At 47.0% G+C, this 16,118-nt stretch overlaps 7 protein-coding genes and 1 non-coding gene across 8 annotated transcripts in view; 2 read left to right on the top strand and 6 right to left on the bottom strand.

Annotated features, from left to right (window-relative positions):
• The window catches only part of Pmar_PMAR020637 (conserved hypothetical protein), a gene marked incomplete at both ends in the record, with an annotated part of 4,914 nt that extends 2,817 nt beyond the window's left edge, over positions 1–2,097 (top strand). Inside the window, 9 exons of the mRNA XM_002775611.1 lie at positions 58–157; positions 200–367; positions 699–877; positions 931–1,156; positions 1,202–1,378; positions 1,441–1,575; positions 1,625–1,762; positions 1,806–1,923; positions 2,036–2,097. Of these exons, the coding sequence (XP_002775657.1) occupies positions 58–157; positions 200–367; positions 699–877; positions 931–1,156; positions 1,202–1,378; positions 1,441–1,575; positions 1,625–1,762; positions 1,806–1,923; positions 2,036–2,097 (1,303 nt within the window). The remainder of the gene's footprint in view (positions 1–57; positions 158–199; positions 368–698; positions 878–930; positions 1,157–1,201; positions 1,379–1,440; positions 1,576–1,624; positions 1,763–1,805; positions 1,924–2,035) is intronic.
• Positions 2,098–2,167: 70 nt separating this feature from the next.
• Positions 2,168–2,488, top strand: Pmar_PMAR020636 (hypothetical protein; the record flags this gene model as incomplete). Its single annotated transcript, XM_002775610.1, has 2 exons — positions 2,168–2,241; positions 2,350–2,488. The coding sequence occupies 2 exons, from the start codon at positions 2,168–2,170 to the stop codon at positions 2,486–2,488; spliced, it is 213 nt and encodes a 70-aa protein (XP_002775656.1).
• A 98-nt stretch (positions 2,489–2,586) lies between these two features.
• Positions 2,587–2,658, bottom strand: Pmar_PMAR020635. The gene has a single exon. It is a non-coding gene; the product is annotated as a tRNA-Asp (tRNA).
• Positions 2,659–3,732: 1,074 nt separating this feature from the next.
• On the bottom strand, positions 3,733–4,251 carry Pmar_PMAR020634 (hypothetical protein). The gene is made up of 2 exons (XM_002775609.1): positions 4,115–4,251; positions 3,733–4,067 (listed from the first exon to the last, which is right to left on the bottom strand). Exons 1-2 carry the CDS (start codon positions 4,185–4,187, stop codon positions 3,925–3,927), a joined length of 216 nt encoding a protein of 71 aa, XP_002775655.1. The 5' UTR covers positions 4,188–4,251; the 3' UTR covers positions 3,733–3,924.
• A 4,308-nt stretch (positions 4,252–8,559) lies between these two features.
• Pmar_PMAR020633 (hypothetical protein) lies at positions 8,560–9,489 on the bottom strand (the record flags this gene model as incomplete). Its single annotated transcript, XM_002775608.1, has 1 exon — positions 8,560–9,489. The coding sequence occupies one exon, from the start codon at positions 9,487–9,489 to the stop codon at positions 8,560–8,562; it is 930 nt and encodes a 309-aa protein (XP_002775654.1).
• A 2,684-nt stretch (positions 9,490–12,173) lies between these two features.
• Positions 12,174–13,365, bottom strand: Pmar_PMAR020632 (hypothetical protein; the record flags this gene model as incomplete). The annotated part of the gene is made up of 4 exons (XM_002775607.1): positions 12,174–12,480; positions 12,543–12,626; positions 13,074–13,180; positions 13,222–13,365. The coding sequence occupies 4 exons, from the start codon at positions 13,363–13,365 to the stop codon at positions 12,174–12,176; spliced, it is 642 nt and encodes a 213-aa protein (XP_002775653.1).
• A 94-nt stretch (positions 13,366–13,459) lies between these two features.
• Pmar_PMAR020631 (centrin, putative) lies at positions 13,460–14,385 on the bottom strand (the record flags this gene model as incomplete). The annotated part of the gene is made up of 7 exons (XM_002775606.1): positions 13,460–13,527; positions 13,575–13,620; positions 13,666–13,715; positions 13,759–13,822; positions 14,015–14,092; positions 14,134–14,265; positions 14,308–14,385. 7 exons carry the CDS (start codon positions 14,383–14,385, stop codon positions 13,460–13,462), a joined length of 516 nt encoding a protein of 171 aa, XP_002775652.1.
• Positions 14,386–14,457: 72 nt separating this feature from the next.
• Pmar_PMAR020630 (conserved hypothetical protein) lies at positions 14,458–16,004 on the bottom strand (the record flags this gene model as incomplete). The annotated part of the gene is made up of 8 exons (XM_002775605.1): positions 14,458–14,633; positions 14,674–14,747; positions 14,797–14,920; positions 14,964–15,087; positions 15,412–15,551; positions 15,594–15,718; positions 15,890–15,902; positions 15,933–16,004. 8 exons carry the CDS (start codon positions 16,002–16,004, stop codon positions 14,520–14,522), a joined length of 786 nt encoding a protein of 261 aa, XP_002775651.1. The 3' UTR covers positions 14,458–14,519.
• Positions 16,005–16,118: the final 114 nt, after the last annotated feature.

Below are 16,118 nucleotides of genomic sequence, written 5' to 3'. Positions count from 1 at the left end.
TAGCTGCTCCTGGCGTCAGGATTCCCCTAGGACTCCTGGGGTTGGGGTTAGTAGTAGTGTGAAGAGGAGGAGGCGGCTGAGGAGAGTCTCCGCTCCACTGCTGGATGCGGCGGTTGGGCATTATAATAATAATATCATCGCTGAATTGAAGGGAGAGGTGAGTCAACTTGAGATCTTGGGGGGGATGTGTTTTTGTGAGGTAACCGATATCACGGCACAGCTCATGAAGACGATCGGGCAGCTTCGGGCGAGTGAGGAGGGGAGAGATTCAGTTGAAGTGAAGTTGGAGAGGGTGGAAATGGAGTTGGCCGAGGAAAGAGAGAGAATTGAGGAAATGAAGGGAGAAGTGAATACCAAAACTAGAGAAGTGAGTTGAGCTCATTTCGTCTGAAAAGGGCATCCTAGTAGACTGTGATTTCCTCGGGGAGGGCGGCAGTAGCGGAGAGTATGCTGAGGGAATCTACTAGGGAGTGGCAGAGGGAGAAGCTGAGGTTGCTTGCTGAGGTTGGTCGCTAATCGAGTATACGTATATGGTGGTCACTTAAACGTGATGATGGAATATTCACGGTGAAGTTCCTATTGGGATTCTGTACACTTTTATACTACAGGTCGTGTAGGAGTTTCCATGATGTAGTTTTGCAGACTTCTAAACTCGGCTGAAGAAATTAGCAATACATTTTCAAAAAAATGCTTGTTAGCTTGCATCGCTCCGCTCAACGGTGCTCGATACGGAGTCCACCGCAGCCCGGGAGGCAGCAAAGACGGGCGTTGCTCAGCAGGAGGCGACGGAGAAGATACGTATGTTGGAGATTCGCCTCACTATGCAGGATCAGACTTTGGCTGCTATGGCCGAACAGTGCGACAAGTGGAGACTACAGTAGGTGTTTAGTTTTGTATTTTTCGAAGTGCATCATACTTGCATACTCTCAGAAGCGAGCATTCACAATCACAAGTTTCCGCCAGAGAGTTGGAGCTGAACTCCATGGGGGTTTCGCTGAAGGAGTGGAAGAGTCGAGCGGCGGAGCTCTCGGAAGATCTCGCCACCGCTGGGGACTCATTGGTTAACGCTGAGACTAACATGCTTGATTTACAGTTCAAAGTGTCCTATTACGAGACTCTGCAGTGTCAGCAGGAGGCAGCTGTGGTTGTGGCCAGGGTTAGTAGTACTTAGCGTTCACCAGTGTGGTATTCGGGAGCTCAGGCGTGTGTTGTTGGTGTGTTGAGAGCTGCTGAGAAGGAGAGCGCTCGAGAGGCTGCATCTAGTGCGGAACTACTCCGATTAGCCGAATGTGAGGCGGCCCGGGTGAAGGAGGAAGCTGCTGAGCTGGTGGTCGCGGTGGAGGGTATGCGGCGTGAAAAGGAGGAGGTGGAGGGGCTTGTGAGTGATACTCGAGAGGTCTGTGTTGAGGGGGGAGGGGAGGTCCGAATTGATTGCTTCAGAGAGAGCTGATGTTAATCGAAGAAGTGTCGAGACTTGAGATTTGTATGAAGGAATACAACAAAGTGAAGGTGGACTTGGACGGAGAATTGGAAAAGGCGATGGGGAAGATTGCTGAGCTTGAGGCTGAGATAGAGGTGACACGGTGTGTAACCACATCGGTGGGAGGGATGTACTCGCTGGTAGTTACTCCGAACAACCGGTCTGTGTGCTGAGCAGCGTCAAACGCTTGAGGGAGAAATTGAAGAGATGAACAGGACACTGCAAGAGGCCCTAGGGGATCTGTCTTCCACTCGTGCTGATCTTGAGAGTGCTACTGAGGAGGTAGGGCGGAATGCTATGGTGGGATTATGGGCGTGCTTGTGAGGTTGGCCGGTGCCACAAGATGATGGAGCACTTTGAGATGAAGGTTATCACCGCGGCGGATTCGGGAGGGAGGCAGCTCCCACAGAGCAAGAGGGTCCATTACGTTCAGCATCTGAGACGTGAAATCAACAGTTTATATGAAGAAAACAAACGCCTGAGGAATGAGAGGTGCTGCTGTCCTATTCGGATTAGTCTATGTCGATAGTTTTCAGGCAGAATTTTGAGGCTCAGCTCTTAATGAGTACACGCCGGTCATCAACTGGGCAAGGAGTCCCATCTCCAGCGGCATGTAACTCACACACTCCTGGGCGAACACCTCGTAAAGGACCTATTCCACCCCGTACGCCTAAGACGCCAATGGGAATGGCCGCCGCTGAGTTGGCAAGACGTAAGAAGGAGACTGAGGAGGCGAAGGTTAATGAAAGGCATAGACAGCGGTGAGGATTCCTCGAGATGCATTTGGGGGTCTGTGCTTGGACGAGGTCAGCATGACATGCAATGTTCTCCTCAAAGGCGTCTCGAAATTGCCCGAGTGTTTCATTCAGATTGCTCTCCGAACGCCTTATGCTTCTCGGTCGAGTACGCGGTGCCTTGAAAAAGTCTGACGCTTCTTCTCAAAGTCTACGGACTCTCCTCGAGAACATTCATGACATTCTTGCCGCAAAGGGTGCTACATCATCGTAGTTGACACTATTAGGACGTTTCTAGAGTTGAACCGTATATCTGTCTGATATGTAGCATGTAGTTTCATTATATCGCAGCACGTGAAAATGCAGAGAAAATTCCGCGGCCGGGAATTGAACCCGGGTCTCCTGCGTGACAGGCAGGAATACTCACCACTATACTACCGCGGACTTATGATTATTGTGTAATTTTTTATGTGTAGTGGTCCAACTGTAAATTACCAACTTGCTCATTACAACTCACTTCCATGCTGGATACAATTAACGATGGTAGAGCATGTTTCCTCAGATGCGATCCAATCGCGTTGTGCAACTAGTGGGCTCATCTCTACTGCGGTACTCTAACTTCTCTCGACGGCGTCACGGTGACGCTCGCGGCGGTTACTTCGCGCGCCACAAATTTCTAATCGCGCGACCAAATTACTCAGACAGCTCCTCTTATTGAGCCACAAGTGAAAATCTGAAGTTGCAATTTCTTCGATGTTGGACTCTGTATCCGGGGCCGATTACCAACTAACTAGGACCAAAGCTACCAATCATAACCGCTCGGATACCTTCACTGCCAATTCTCGTTCCGCTGCACGTCGGTCCAATCTGCAGACTATCCGGAGTTCTGACTGACTCGTGCCAGGTCGAATAGGACTCTGGTAATCCGTTCCTCTCCGATTTTGGACTCAGTCAGAGCTCGGGCTGTTATCCGGGTTATGGTTGTAATGCAAGTGCAATCCAAACTACAGGCTCCCCAAAGAAAGAAGGAATTACAGGTGAAAGCGGAGAAAAGGAAACCCGAAAACCCACCCAAAACCCGAACTGTTAAGGAGGTTTAAGACGTTACTCATGTGAACCAGGAACGCGAGGTAGTGGCCCTACAAATCTTGGACACGCGGGGTTTGTGCCAGGGAAAGAAAGATTTGTGCTGCGTGAGGAAAAATCAGTGGCGTGGAGTAGAGATTAGTGGCTTAAGGGGAAAAAAGTGGCGCGCTGAGAAAAAAATTGGCGCGTATGAAGTAGATACCGACGCTCGCCGCCGCACAGCCTTCGTGCACTTCATGAGTATAACGTTGTAGTCGGCAAAGGATGCATTTTAAGGCATTTCAATAGAAATTTGACGAAAAATAGTCGAACCCGCAGGCAATAGTCTCACATCATGGCTTTTTGTTCAAGAGCGGCTCAGTCCTCCATCTCACAGAATACTTTATTGACTCAACTCGATAACAAAATTTGCATCGGACTCATAAAGTTATTTATACGATTTGAGGTATAGTCGTACTATTGGAGTACTGTGGAGGCCGTTCCGTAATGAAAGAATCGGGCAACTCTGTACAAAGAGTTGCACTGGGAATGCTCAAAAATTCGACTAAGCGATTCGTTGAACAGAAAAGATAACAGAATATAAGCCCGTGGACCGCCGACCGGCGAGCCGCTGGGGAACGACGCTCACTTCAGGGACTTCTTAGTCGTCGCTGGTTTAGTAGTCGTCGCTGGTTTGGTAGTCGTCGCTGGCTTGGTAGTCGTCGCTGGTTTGGTCGTAGGGTGGTGAGTCGTAGAATGGAGAGACGTCGGCTTGACGGTTGTCTTCTCTGACAAAGATGAGATAAATGCGCAAGTCAGATTTCAATACACTTACTATTCTTGCTGCATCCTGTAAGGAAGAATAGTGCGAGTAGTGCGAATAAGATAGAAGTTGAGAAAGCTTTCATTGTATATTCGATACTATAGCCTGAAAGAGCCTGTCGATGGATCGACTCGGCACGCCAATGATCTTTTACCGAAACGGAATGAACATTTCTGTTACGAATTGCGTGTAACATCATCTCAGCACAGTTTGTGCGGGCGAACAAAGTCCCGCGCAATGTGTAGTACTACCAGTATCTGAGAGACCTAGGAGCCTAACTAATAAGGAAGCCGGCTCTGGAAGTCTCTCAGAAGGCGGTGATTTTCTTAAAGAAGTAGGGAAGAGTTCATCGTACTTTTCGTTCTACCGAGATGTTCGGAATACATTGTGCTGCTTATTCGACCCAAACGTGCTCGAACGTGTGTTTTCTACCCTGCGACACGCAATACCCGATTGACCTCGCGCTTGTCGGGAAAGCTGATTGTGAGTTTATTGAATAGTCGGAATGGTGCCAGACCCAAGCCAGATTGCTAAACAAGCGTAAGCTACTATGGTGAACCTCATGAAGTCTTTTTGGAAAGGAAAATCATACGCGTGGAATAAAACAAAACTGTGCCGCACAGTTATGTTTTTCGTGAACTTCCGTGAATTTGAACTTTCGTTCTCTAATTCGTAAGTTCCACTAGCAGATCCCGTTGCTTCGCTCCGGGGGATCTCTGGAGTATAACCACGAGCTCGAATCCGATAGATAACAGTTTTGAATAATTTTTTGCGTCTAGAATTAATAGGTGGGAAGCAACGCATAAGAGAGACCTAGCTCACAAGTATTAATGCCTGCGTTCCGGCTGATGGGGACGTGTTGAGAGCTCTCCGACGCGAATCAACGATACCAAAATCTATGAAAATATTAGCGGGTGACTGCATACTTTTATCTCCGAAGAAGATAAACGCTCTTGCAGCGTATGACATTACCAGACAACGTCTAGTAGACGTCCGCACATCCGTGGTTGATAGGAGATACGTTTTACCTGCGAGATTTATACGATATGCGCAAGATGTCTGGCGCGTGCCCTAAATCCTGTACTCGACTATTGAATTTATCATAGCCCGATTACTTATGGCTCGTTGTGGACCTTCCAATTTCCTAATAAATGCTGCCCCTCCAACTAAGACCCCAATCGTGTTGATGGCGACCATAGCCTATGGTCGATAGGGGCTATGCAATGAGCTTGCCCACTGTTCATTCACTTTACTCGGCTAGACAGGGCTCAATATGACTGGGAAAAGCTCTGCTGTTCAGGAGAGACTGCACAGGACGAGAGCGAATAGCACTACTATCACCCGCTCAACACATGTGTACGAAGACCACACTACGAGAGCCTCCGTACGGTCCGGGACTGTATCACATCGGTAGCACATGCCTCATAATCACCCTCTCTAGTGCTGTGCATTCAGCTGAACTTCCTGGCTAAGCTCTGGTTGGTATTGCACAGCCTTCGCCCTAGTTCATCTGGAAAACGATGTTCCCATCCCTCTAAGCCTCCAACTAGCCGTGAGATCAAGTATGGGATCCATACTTCGGACGGACGCAAAATATATTCATAATGGGGCCAGTAGGTTGCTCCGGGTTCATATATGAATGATCAACGAGATGAGGGCCATAATATCTCATATATTGATTGATACCGATGATACTGGTAATCTTGAAGCCACGGTGGACAAAATAAAGCTTCAATATGCTGGTCGGGGAAGTCAATTGAAAGTCGTTTATGTATATCGTGGAATCCACGATATACATCCGATGTGCGTTCGTCACGAACATCCACGAACAGTTCGTGGATACCATTCTGTCCGTCCATCCCTCTTCTCGGCTTTACGTCAATGCATCTTCGTAGTAAATCGTGAGGATGCGAATCTTGCGCTGCGAGCAATGCGGAGTAGTGGACCGTGGATTGAGATGCTGACCAGACGGCAATATAGTCGCTATGTTCGTAAGCACATACCTCCGGTATGTGACTCCGGAATGATACCGGAGTCACGGGCGCTAAGAACTAGGTTTGAAGCCTTCTATACTTTGTGTACTCAATCGGACGAACAACTTGCGCATAACGGTGAGGGGTTTCTCGGAGAAACTTGCTCCTAGATGGATTCCAGGTCCTGGAATCCAGGAGCAGTGGAACGAGAACATGAAACATGTCGTCGACATGATGTCGATCATGAGTGCCTTTCCGATCATGTTGATGCTTCGCTATACACGAAAGTAGCTCAGGAATTTATAGGCGATTTTACTCAGGCGATATGGAGAGTCGCACGCTCGACTTCCCAGCTCGAAGGTTATCATGTCGAGTTATCGAAATCCCATGAATCATCACGTATGCGTGCCAAACTGCTCAATGCAGTCGTCCACGAGCTTGCCTCTGAGTGGAATCGGCGTGCTTCACAACAAGCTGGCCGAGACATATGCCCCATCACCGATTTGAGAGATTGGGCTGACTTCAAGTCTTCTACGGGGAACTTCCCCTATTAGAGTACGAGGGTGGTCTCCCAAATGGACGGTATCTCGATGATCATATGTTGAAGCATGCAAGCTTTGGTTTGGATTATGCTGCAGATCTGCACCGTCACGAACTTTTGCGGCGCGTGATAGAAGAGAGGGCATCAGATCTGGTTAATCCGAAGTGGTTACAAGGCTGTAGCGGATCTCCATCTTCTAGTATTGCGTTGCCGACGGGGGATGGCGAAGAAGAGGAGGTGGATAGTGATAATGATTCAGTTTAGTTCGATTTCGGTGATCTATATGATGACGTGACTGATGATAATCTCATTGAACAACCCTTGCCATTAGAACCTACGATTGGCAGCGTAATCCCGCAATCAAATCCGAGACTCTCTGTGGAGCTTAGACGGCAATCGATTAATTTTAGGGACTCATCTTTCGCACAAAATGCCCATTATCGAACAATATGTCGGCAGCATTGCTTCAACAACTCAATATTAAATATCAGTCCTTGGATATCCCGAACCGAGCCATCCGAATCTGGTCTGATTTTGAGCCTCAGAGAAATGTTGATGCTATGCCGTGCTCCAGAGCCTCTGGACCAGAGGCAAACCTCTTCTACATTCTGTATGAGAGTTTTGCGACGTTCATCAAAGGAATCCTTTGAAAGGATGGGCAGAGGTGTGTGGGGGTGCTCCGGTAGTACCAGACGTCGGGAATTTGGATATAGGTTTCGATGGAGGATATAAATTCGAAACCGACTTCGGTAACATGGACGGTCAAGAGGAGGCTGAGCCAAGCAGGAGGAGGCTCAGCCTCCTAAGAAATCCTACTGTCTGTCACAACGTGTTCGTCCAACCTGTCAGGTTTTCTGTATCGAGTATAACTTACACTGAGATTGCATCAGATTTCACTTGTATTTAGTCTCCTGACTAAGCATATCTCCCAACTTTTCAGCTAATCATGGTTTATCAGTAACTCAGTGTTCAACATGATTTTATGCTACCACTCAGGCGTGTTGCTTATCCCCTATGCCGTTAGTGAGTTGCTCAGACCCCGACAGACCGTGTCGAAGCGAACAGGGTAAACTCTTCCCCAACGACGGAGTGGTGAATGATTCCGTACGATACTCGTACTAATGTGGAAAAGACATACGCACGATTACTAAGTCTTGCTGTATTCACCTACTGGGAAAACTGCACTGTTGTGTTTATCTGATAAACTTTATCATGGCTTCTTAGATCAAGGTCAATCAATACTGCCAAAGTACTGCGGCAGACGTAACGAGAATAATGAGTGTAAGGTATTCTCGGACGGTTTCGAGTCTTCGACGTGATCAAATAATTGAGAAAATCTCTGTACTATCCGTATCCAAGCAAATTAGTGGTATCATATTACAGCTCGTTTGGTTTGATCATATACCCACCGATTGTAGCTACCAGCTTTACCACTATCGATATAACCCAACAACGTTCTCACAATATAGTGGCACACGAAGTTGATGCGATTCTTGTAGCGAAATAATGGCACGCACTGACTACTCCGAAAATCTAACGTGCACCAACCTCAAGCAACGGGAGCCTGCATATTGATGTGCGCAGGAGAAATTGATGATAGACTACTAGCAGGTTGACCGACTCTACTAAGCTAAAAGAGATAACTATGAAAGCCGGTAGCATTACCGACAGTACGAAATAGACTATAACTACAAGTCATTGGAAATACGGGTTGCGAAAATGATAGTGGCAATAGCAATGGTATAGGGCGATAACTCGCTGGGAGCAGCAACAACACATGAAGCACGTCCCTGGCGAAACTGAGAGAAGCAATTCCGGATGAAAAACCCAATTGAGATGGAAAATAGTAGTTTCGAGAATTGTTCCGCATGTCTCGAGGAGAGCAGCTGGGCAATTAACTTCACAGGAAATGTCGATAAAAAAGGTTAACACCACCATAATCATCACCATTGATGCAGTCGCTGTCCAACAGGCAACGTTCGGGCCCTGGTGGGCACCGGTAGAAGACCACCCAAAGAGATAGAGGACGATGATGGTTCCATACCAACCACACAGCTCGCATATCTAGTAGTCTCTCCTGGCACACGGAGAGGTTGCAGACTTTGACCGACCCTGAACAGTGGTCGCATTGCAGGATTCTTCGGTAGAGTTGCTGAGCTGAAGTGTTGCATGAGGGCCTCTTTGCCTTGGATTCTGGCATAGCTTAGGTCACATATTTTCTTGGAATTGTTGAAATTTTTCCAACCAGTGCCATGGAATGCTCTATAGAATGGCACGATGCGTGTCGGTTCTATAAAGTTAATAAATGCATACCCAACATTGCAGCGATTGCGCAGGTCAATGGGAAGATAGAAAAAATCATAACTCTGAGCTGATACATCATCAATCATCTTCAACATCCGTTGCTGAGTGAGCTTATTCGGTATATTTTTGATCATCACTGTCGTGCGCAAATCAGCCCAACAGCAATCAGGGTCGATGCTGTAGTCACCACGGCCAGCATCAGCTGAGTCAAGGAAAGTAGTGCAAAAAGTTGGTCCCGAGGACGCCCTCGTAACAGGTGTTGGTGATAACGATGGCATTCGAGATATGGTGTCCAAGAGCACCGGGGAAGGAGTTGTTTCAGCGAGACGAGTGACACCAAAATCAGCCCCCAGTAAACTGCTAGACACAGTTGAGGCGGAGCCAGGGTCATTCACGACCAATCCCGTGACTGTCTTCTTCTGAGCCTCTCGCATTGACCGCGCGGCTCTGCAGTCGAAAAATTGGATCAGCAACTTCAAGTCCGAACCAGCGTCATCTGGAGGGGACGAGATATTGGCCATATCCCCATACTGGCTCGGATCAGAGATAGCGAGATCTTCAGCCGGCATGCTCACGAAATAGGCGGTTTCCTGGTGACTCTCGGACCACACGACTTCCCATGATTCTTCCCCTAGCATATAGTAATGGTCGAAGGCCTTCTCAGCATCTCGTGTGTCGAAGTAGCAAGCAGTAATGACCTCGAGCTCGCGCCAATGTTGAAAATCCAGTTTTTGAATGTCGCCAAAACTTAGTAATCGGGCAACGATTGACTTGAGCTCAGGTGCGCCCTGCTGGTAACTGCTTTGGTGAGACAATCCTCGATTCATAAAACGCAGGACGAATGTGTTGCGCACGACGGGGGGACAGAATTCTGAGTGAGCCGACGCAACCGCTGCGGCGGTCGGGATTCCACTACTGCCAACAATTGCAGCACGCGAAGCGGAGAAGGAATTCATTTATTATTGTAGAAAACTCCTTCCCTGAACGTTGCTCATTAGTGTACAACACAAATCGAGCTGAGTTATCAACAACCCATGGTACTCTCAATGATATGCATCCACGTCTCTAGCTGCTCGACATCTTCCCCCGGTTGTCCGTCGTCCGCGAATGTGTCGTCAAAGATCGCTCCAATTTTCAACGCTTTTCTCGCAGTACAAAGGGCCTTACTTTGTTGCAAAACCAACGGCCTGGCCAAAAGCATGCTTATTTAAAGACAGTAAACCGTACCAGTTGTCCTCAACGACCCTCCTAGCATTCAACCGATGAGCATGGACTAGCAACGTCAACGCCTTGTGGACCTCAAAAGGAAGCCTTATCACGCACGACCGCCAACTGTCCAGTTCCCCACCACATAGTGTCCTTCATGTGGCATAACTTCTCTCTCGGGAAATGGCAACCCTCCGAGGCTCTCTGGAAGCACCTGCATGATTATACACAAACTATGACATACGTTATATTAGAGATCACACTATCATACTTATACATGCATGTTCATACTTCCCAGAAGCGGATTCCGTCCAAAAGGGGAAATACCAGGGCGGAGCGAAGCTAAGGTATAGTTTCCAGACAAACGATCATTCACATTTTAGTGTACTAGCCCCGTAATTCGCTTCTTAAGATGTAGTTGCAAAATCCAGACACAGTCGTTTCAGATGAGCTCATTGACCAACACCCACCCCGCCCTGGACCGCCAACTTAGTGAGTTTATCGGAGACTTGCACCAAGCTCTCCGTCTCCCCGCTGGCCCGTGCAGCTGTCAGCGCATCGTGCATGACGTTTACCATCAACCTTAACGTCAGAAGTGCCTTCGACCGCCACTTTTTAGCGTCATTCAGAGAAATCGAGTCTGAGCCCATAAATATCAAGAAGTGATTCTTCCATGCAATTCATAACCCTTGTTGCATTTCCGACATCTGAATGCATCGCCTCGTCTAACACAAACCCCATCATCACACAGAGGGCAGTGAAGACTCTCCCAGTCACTGAGGCCGTTCTGAACATCACTTGCAGTCGAACTCGATAATTTCCACTAAGAGGCCCTTCCCTAGACTCCTCCGTATGCGCCCCATCACGAGGAAAGACAACTCCTCGTTGCTTCACTACATCACTTCCAGGGTCTGCTAGAATTTTCAATAATTTACCACTTTTTTTGAAAAAAATGAAGTTTTTTCACCAACTGTTTTCATCAAGTTACCCGAAATTTCAAAGAAATAGCCGATCATTTCAAAAAACGTACCAACTTTTAACACTAAGTTCTCTATGGGATGTCGCTGACTACTAAGACTCTAGTTTTGGATACAAGTATTACTGATTCATCCTGGCATCTGTCACACATACACACGAAATGCTTTTCCCTCAGCATTTGGTCGCGTCTTGCTTCAAGACAGTCGAAAAACGGCGAAGTTGCAAATCTGACGGGAAAATGAACTTCAAATCCCCTCTGAATTGGTATTACGCCAAATGATGGCCAAAATAAGACATACTCAGCTGCTCACCAGCTAGCACCGGTCGCACCGTGATCGCTGTGAGGAGAGGACCTTCCAAACCGAATCAGTTGCCGAGACCTCTACTACTATTACGTGTGTGAACATTTTCGGGACTGTACGTCGATATAGAAACATTTGGCATACAACTGTGATTCAGCAGACTGGCCACTATAAACACGCAAGTGGCTGCTCCGATGCAAGGCAGGCCGCGACGACTGACGGTGTTTTTGAAGGAGTTCAACGCGATACATTCGCTCACTGCAGCCATCTCTTTAATCTGATCACAATGAACTATGCACGCCATCGTTCTTCATCATCATGAAGGCTCATCCGCGACACTACATACGCCATAAGAAGTTCCGTTTCGTTACTGATAATCGACTTAGCGATCTATCATCTGATTACTCTCCAACCCAATACACGGAATTTGATCCCCGTTGGCACCTTTAGCAGAAATATCGTCAATGTACGGGCGTATAATTATCGCGGAAAAAATTATTCACATTGTCTCTCCATAGACTTGACAGATAACATCTGTAAATCATTTTCCCGATAGAATGGAAATTTCATGTGGGACGCTCTGCATGATTCTTGCCATTTCATAACTGTTTCCTACACTGCAGCACTCCTGAGCTTGAACGAAACAGTACTGCCAAAAATTATGCATACGACTAGTTCCAAAATTTCTTCCAAGCTACGGTGCTTTCATCGTCACATACCCGGAACCTCCATATGCACATTCACTATGCGCGGCGACTTCACGCCATTCAACGTAGAACAACCTCATAAAAACTCACTTCTCTATCACTATGATTCCGTCTGAAGTCCTCAAAAGTAGCGATGAAATCTCGACACAACGCTTCGCTAGGTGCTGCAAACACACACACATTCAACTCATTAGCGTGAGCAGCGAGGCCGCCAGGCTTACTTTCCTCCTCGTCATCGAAGACATTCATTACTGCTTTCCACGGCTCGGGCCGGGCCAGCCACTTAGCTGACTGCTCATGGGAGAAGAAATGAGCGAACGAGTTAATATCATCCTTTATACCATCGGGCAAGGCCTCCAAGTCGCCACTACTCCGGGGATAAAGAAACTTGAAAAACGGCCAAAATGGCCGCACATGCTTCTCCATTACTTTACCTGTCGGAGCTTTCTAGCATCTGAGAAGTTCTTCATGATCCACAGGAGATTGTCCAGCGTACCCGCAACCGCACATTCTCTGAGAGAAAAAACAGCAACGACTATTGAAAATCGACAACACCACTGACAGCAGTAGCCCTAGACTAATGCTCCCAAGCTCACCAACAATCATATCATCATAGACTCTCAAAATGATCCTAAATTAGGAGTATAGTTAGCTAATAGGAGTTATTAGGAGTTAATAGGTCGTAGTCAGATCTATCTGTATTAGGATTCCTAATACAGATAGATCTGACTACGTCAACTTCCTCTCGAAGCGACCAGACAAATTAGATTCTACCGAGAAACGTATAATGATCATTCTTTATACCTCTCTGGTCGGTGAGCTGTATGACACAATAAATGTACTTTTATCCAATATGCCCCACCGAGAGTCACTTCTCAAGGCTATTGCATGTGTCTTTCCATTATTCCCCTAAGAGCTATTTCCCTCATCCCCCTCCCCATCTGCGTCCTCCTCACCTACCTGCGGGGTGCTATGATGACCGCTGGTTGCTCTTCCAACAGAATACACCCCTCTGGAATGTCCTCCGACGCGTACAAGCCCATCCCGCTCACTGCACTGTGACGAACCTACTACCATCACTACTACCCACAAATCTATTTCAATCCACCTCAAAACACTTAGCCACCCTCAACAATTGAGGCCTCAAAGTGGACTTAGTATTTCCAGGAACGGCAGGCAGGAGCTCCTCAAAGCCTCTAGGAACTTCTGCTGCTCCATTGCAAGACGACGATCGACTCTTCTTCTTAGGCATCGCGGAAAACTACACTCACTATCCCTCTGCTGAACTCAACAATTCCTATACTATCAAATAATGTCTATGCGCACCATAAAAAATATTCGCGAATTCAGGGGAAAGTTTTCTTAGTCATAATATTGTAGAAATCTTCCGCGCTGATTTCGCCATCACCATTGCCTAAGTGGAAACCATCCACAAGGACCAGCTCCCCCACATCCTCTCACTATCAGCCCTCTCGATCATCTCGCGTAGTTCCTCATCGGTCATAGTCTGCCAAAAGAGCCACCTTATCAAGGACACTTCCTCCCCTATTACCTCTCCGAGCTCCTTAGCAACACGGCGTAGATTTTTGATGGTAATAGTACCTACAGCCCATCCAGATCATGTCACTATAATATCAGAGCCTACCAGTTTTATCATCATCAAAGAGATTAAATATTCTCATTATTCCCTCGCGGGACTCCTTATCCCCCTAACAATAAACACATACATTTCCCCATACTAGTGCCTTCAGCTCAGTCCAGAAGTTTCCTCACTATAGAAGTTTTCATACCAAAGTGTACAGAAACCAATGAGAATTTCCTCAATTTTCCTCAGAATTTCCACACATGTAGTTAGCCATGTGTATATTTTCCCACTCCGCGCCATACCACACCTTCCTCACCAATTTATTAGTAATGCTGTCCAAGAACTCCTCGAAATCAACAGCGCCATTACTCTCCCTCTCAAGATCAGCGATCATCTGAGTACATCCTCACACAAATTCTTCCCGAGAAATTCTACCTGATAAATAGTGGGGTTCTTAGACTCAAATCCAAGACTCTGCATAGCGGCTTTCAACTCCTTCGGATCGATCGTGCCACTTCCATCAGTGTCGAACAGATTAAAAGCCTCCCGAATCTCATCTATCTCATCCTATCCAAAAACATAACACACACCTAAACTTCTACTCCCCACCTCGGTCATTCCCGGCCTCTCATAAGTAGGCTTGCGGCGAGCAGCGCCATGAGCAGGACTAGCACGCGCGCGGCTCATTTTCACAGAGTATCAAAATCCTGCCGAAATCTGCACAAGGGTAAAAACCAAGGCCATCGATCCCTCTCAGTGAAACGATCAAACAAAGGGCGAATTATGATGCACTTCTAATACACAATCATACAAGAGAATTCTCAGCCGCCCGTAGCTGCAGCCTCGCGTATTGTGAGGAGCTCCTGAGCTTTGTCCATTAATGACAGTGATTGACTCCTTATACAAGCCAGCTCTAGTCGGGATAGTTTGGACACCTACCAAAGACTCCCGACACGCTGAGAAGGATGGTCTTACGTCCAAATTCGCAACATCGGTGTCGAGCATCTTGATACCTTCTCGTATCTTGTGGCGTCTTATATTCAGAATGTCTAGGAAATGTGGTATGACAATAATCACTCGTAATCACCGCACTTTCACCTTCCAATAGAACCCGAACCTCCGCTTGAGCCTTCGACCCTCCCAAGGGGTCTTGCGAGCCGCCTCCGACCACCTCCCCTCCGTTCGCATTGCTCTTCAACCAAGGACGTTTATTCAGTAGTATCTGCCTCAACTCATACACGACCAAACTACATATGCATACGTACATGTGCCAATTCGAGGTAATGTTCATGTACATCTGTAAACTCATCTACTGGCAACCTGCGTTCGTCCGCCAGCTGTTGCCGTAAATGTGTCGCGTTGAGCCACTCAGGTGCTTCAATCGAACACCTAGTGATTTCAACCGATGCAGCAACTCCTCATATAAATACTAAAAGCAATACATATATCAATTGAGTTTCATCCGTTTTACGTGAAGTGGTGTAATACTCTGTAAAAAACGCGATTTTCGCGGTGATATACAGTAGTCGTGAAACATATTTTTCACTAGCGCTTTTCATATCACTAGAGTGAAACTCCAATGTGAATGTTGCTCCTGAACATTACTACTGTTTTTACATACAATCATCATTGAACCATCGTAAACATAGATTGAAAGCAACATCCATATATCTGTATATTACGATGACCCATCGCTGTCACTAACCTCCCCACCGGTTGATCTTCTCTAGATACAAAGCCAACCACAGGGGTACATCAGCAGGCATGTATGGACTGAACGGCCCCACTACTCCTGAGAAGAGCTCCCATCTAGCCCCAAATGTGGTAAAGGAAGCCGACGGCACTATTGTAACCTATTTAAAAGCACTAGGGTGACAGTAGCCCTCCTTCCTCACCAGTGAGTCCATCGCCTCAAACTCCTCGTTACCAATCATTGCTGCCCTTCGTACAGTGTCAACATCGCATATTCGAACTTGGTCCATCAGAAGGAGCAACAACACCAACACTACAACACTCTCATCTGCGGGACGAATAGCCCCTCATACAAGCTTCACAGCGGAAGACAACCTTTACCATAAAAAATTGAGATTCCCGACAGATCTTCTGGAGTTCAAAACATGTATAAAACTCAGACTAGACTCAAACAAACCCCATCGAGAATTCACTAAAGTCGAGAACACCTCGAACTTACCTCCTCCGTAGACCTGACCAAACTCCCTCGTCCTCTACGCTACCTCCACTATAGGATACGCCAAGCGAGTGGTCACCACTTCGTCGCGATTGCCAGAGATGCAAATTCCATTCATTTCAGAGTCTCATATATGAGCTACGACAGGAAAAACCAATTTCACACAACAGGACACTACTACTACTACTACTACTACTACTACTACTACTACTACTACTACTACTACTACTAC

Source organism: Perkinsus marinus, assembly GCF_000006405.1.
Source record: "Perkinsus marinus ATCC 50983 genomic scaffold scf_1104296955874, whole genome shotgun sequence".
Classification (NCBI taxonomy): domain Eukaryota; phylum Perkinsozoa; order Perkinsida; family Perkinsidae; genus Perkinsus; species Perkinsus marinus.
The sequence above is the reverse complement of the archived record's forward strand: the minus strand, read 5'-3'. Positions and strand labels throughout refer to the sequence as shown.

Coding starts and splice junctions, on each gene's coding strand:
- Pmar_PMAR020634 (XM_002775609.1), bottom strand. CDS start 4,187: ATGAAAGCTTTCTCAACTTCTATCTTATTCGCACTACTCGCACTATTC. Junction 4,068..4,114: donor TACAGGATGCAGCAAGAATA/GTAAGTGTATTG, acceptor CATCTTTGTCAG/AGAAGACAACCGTCAAGCCG.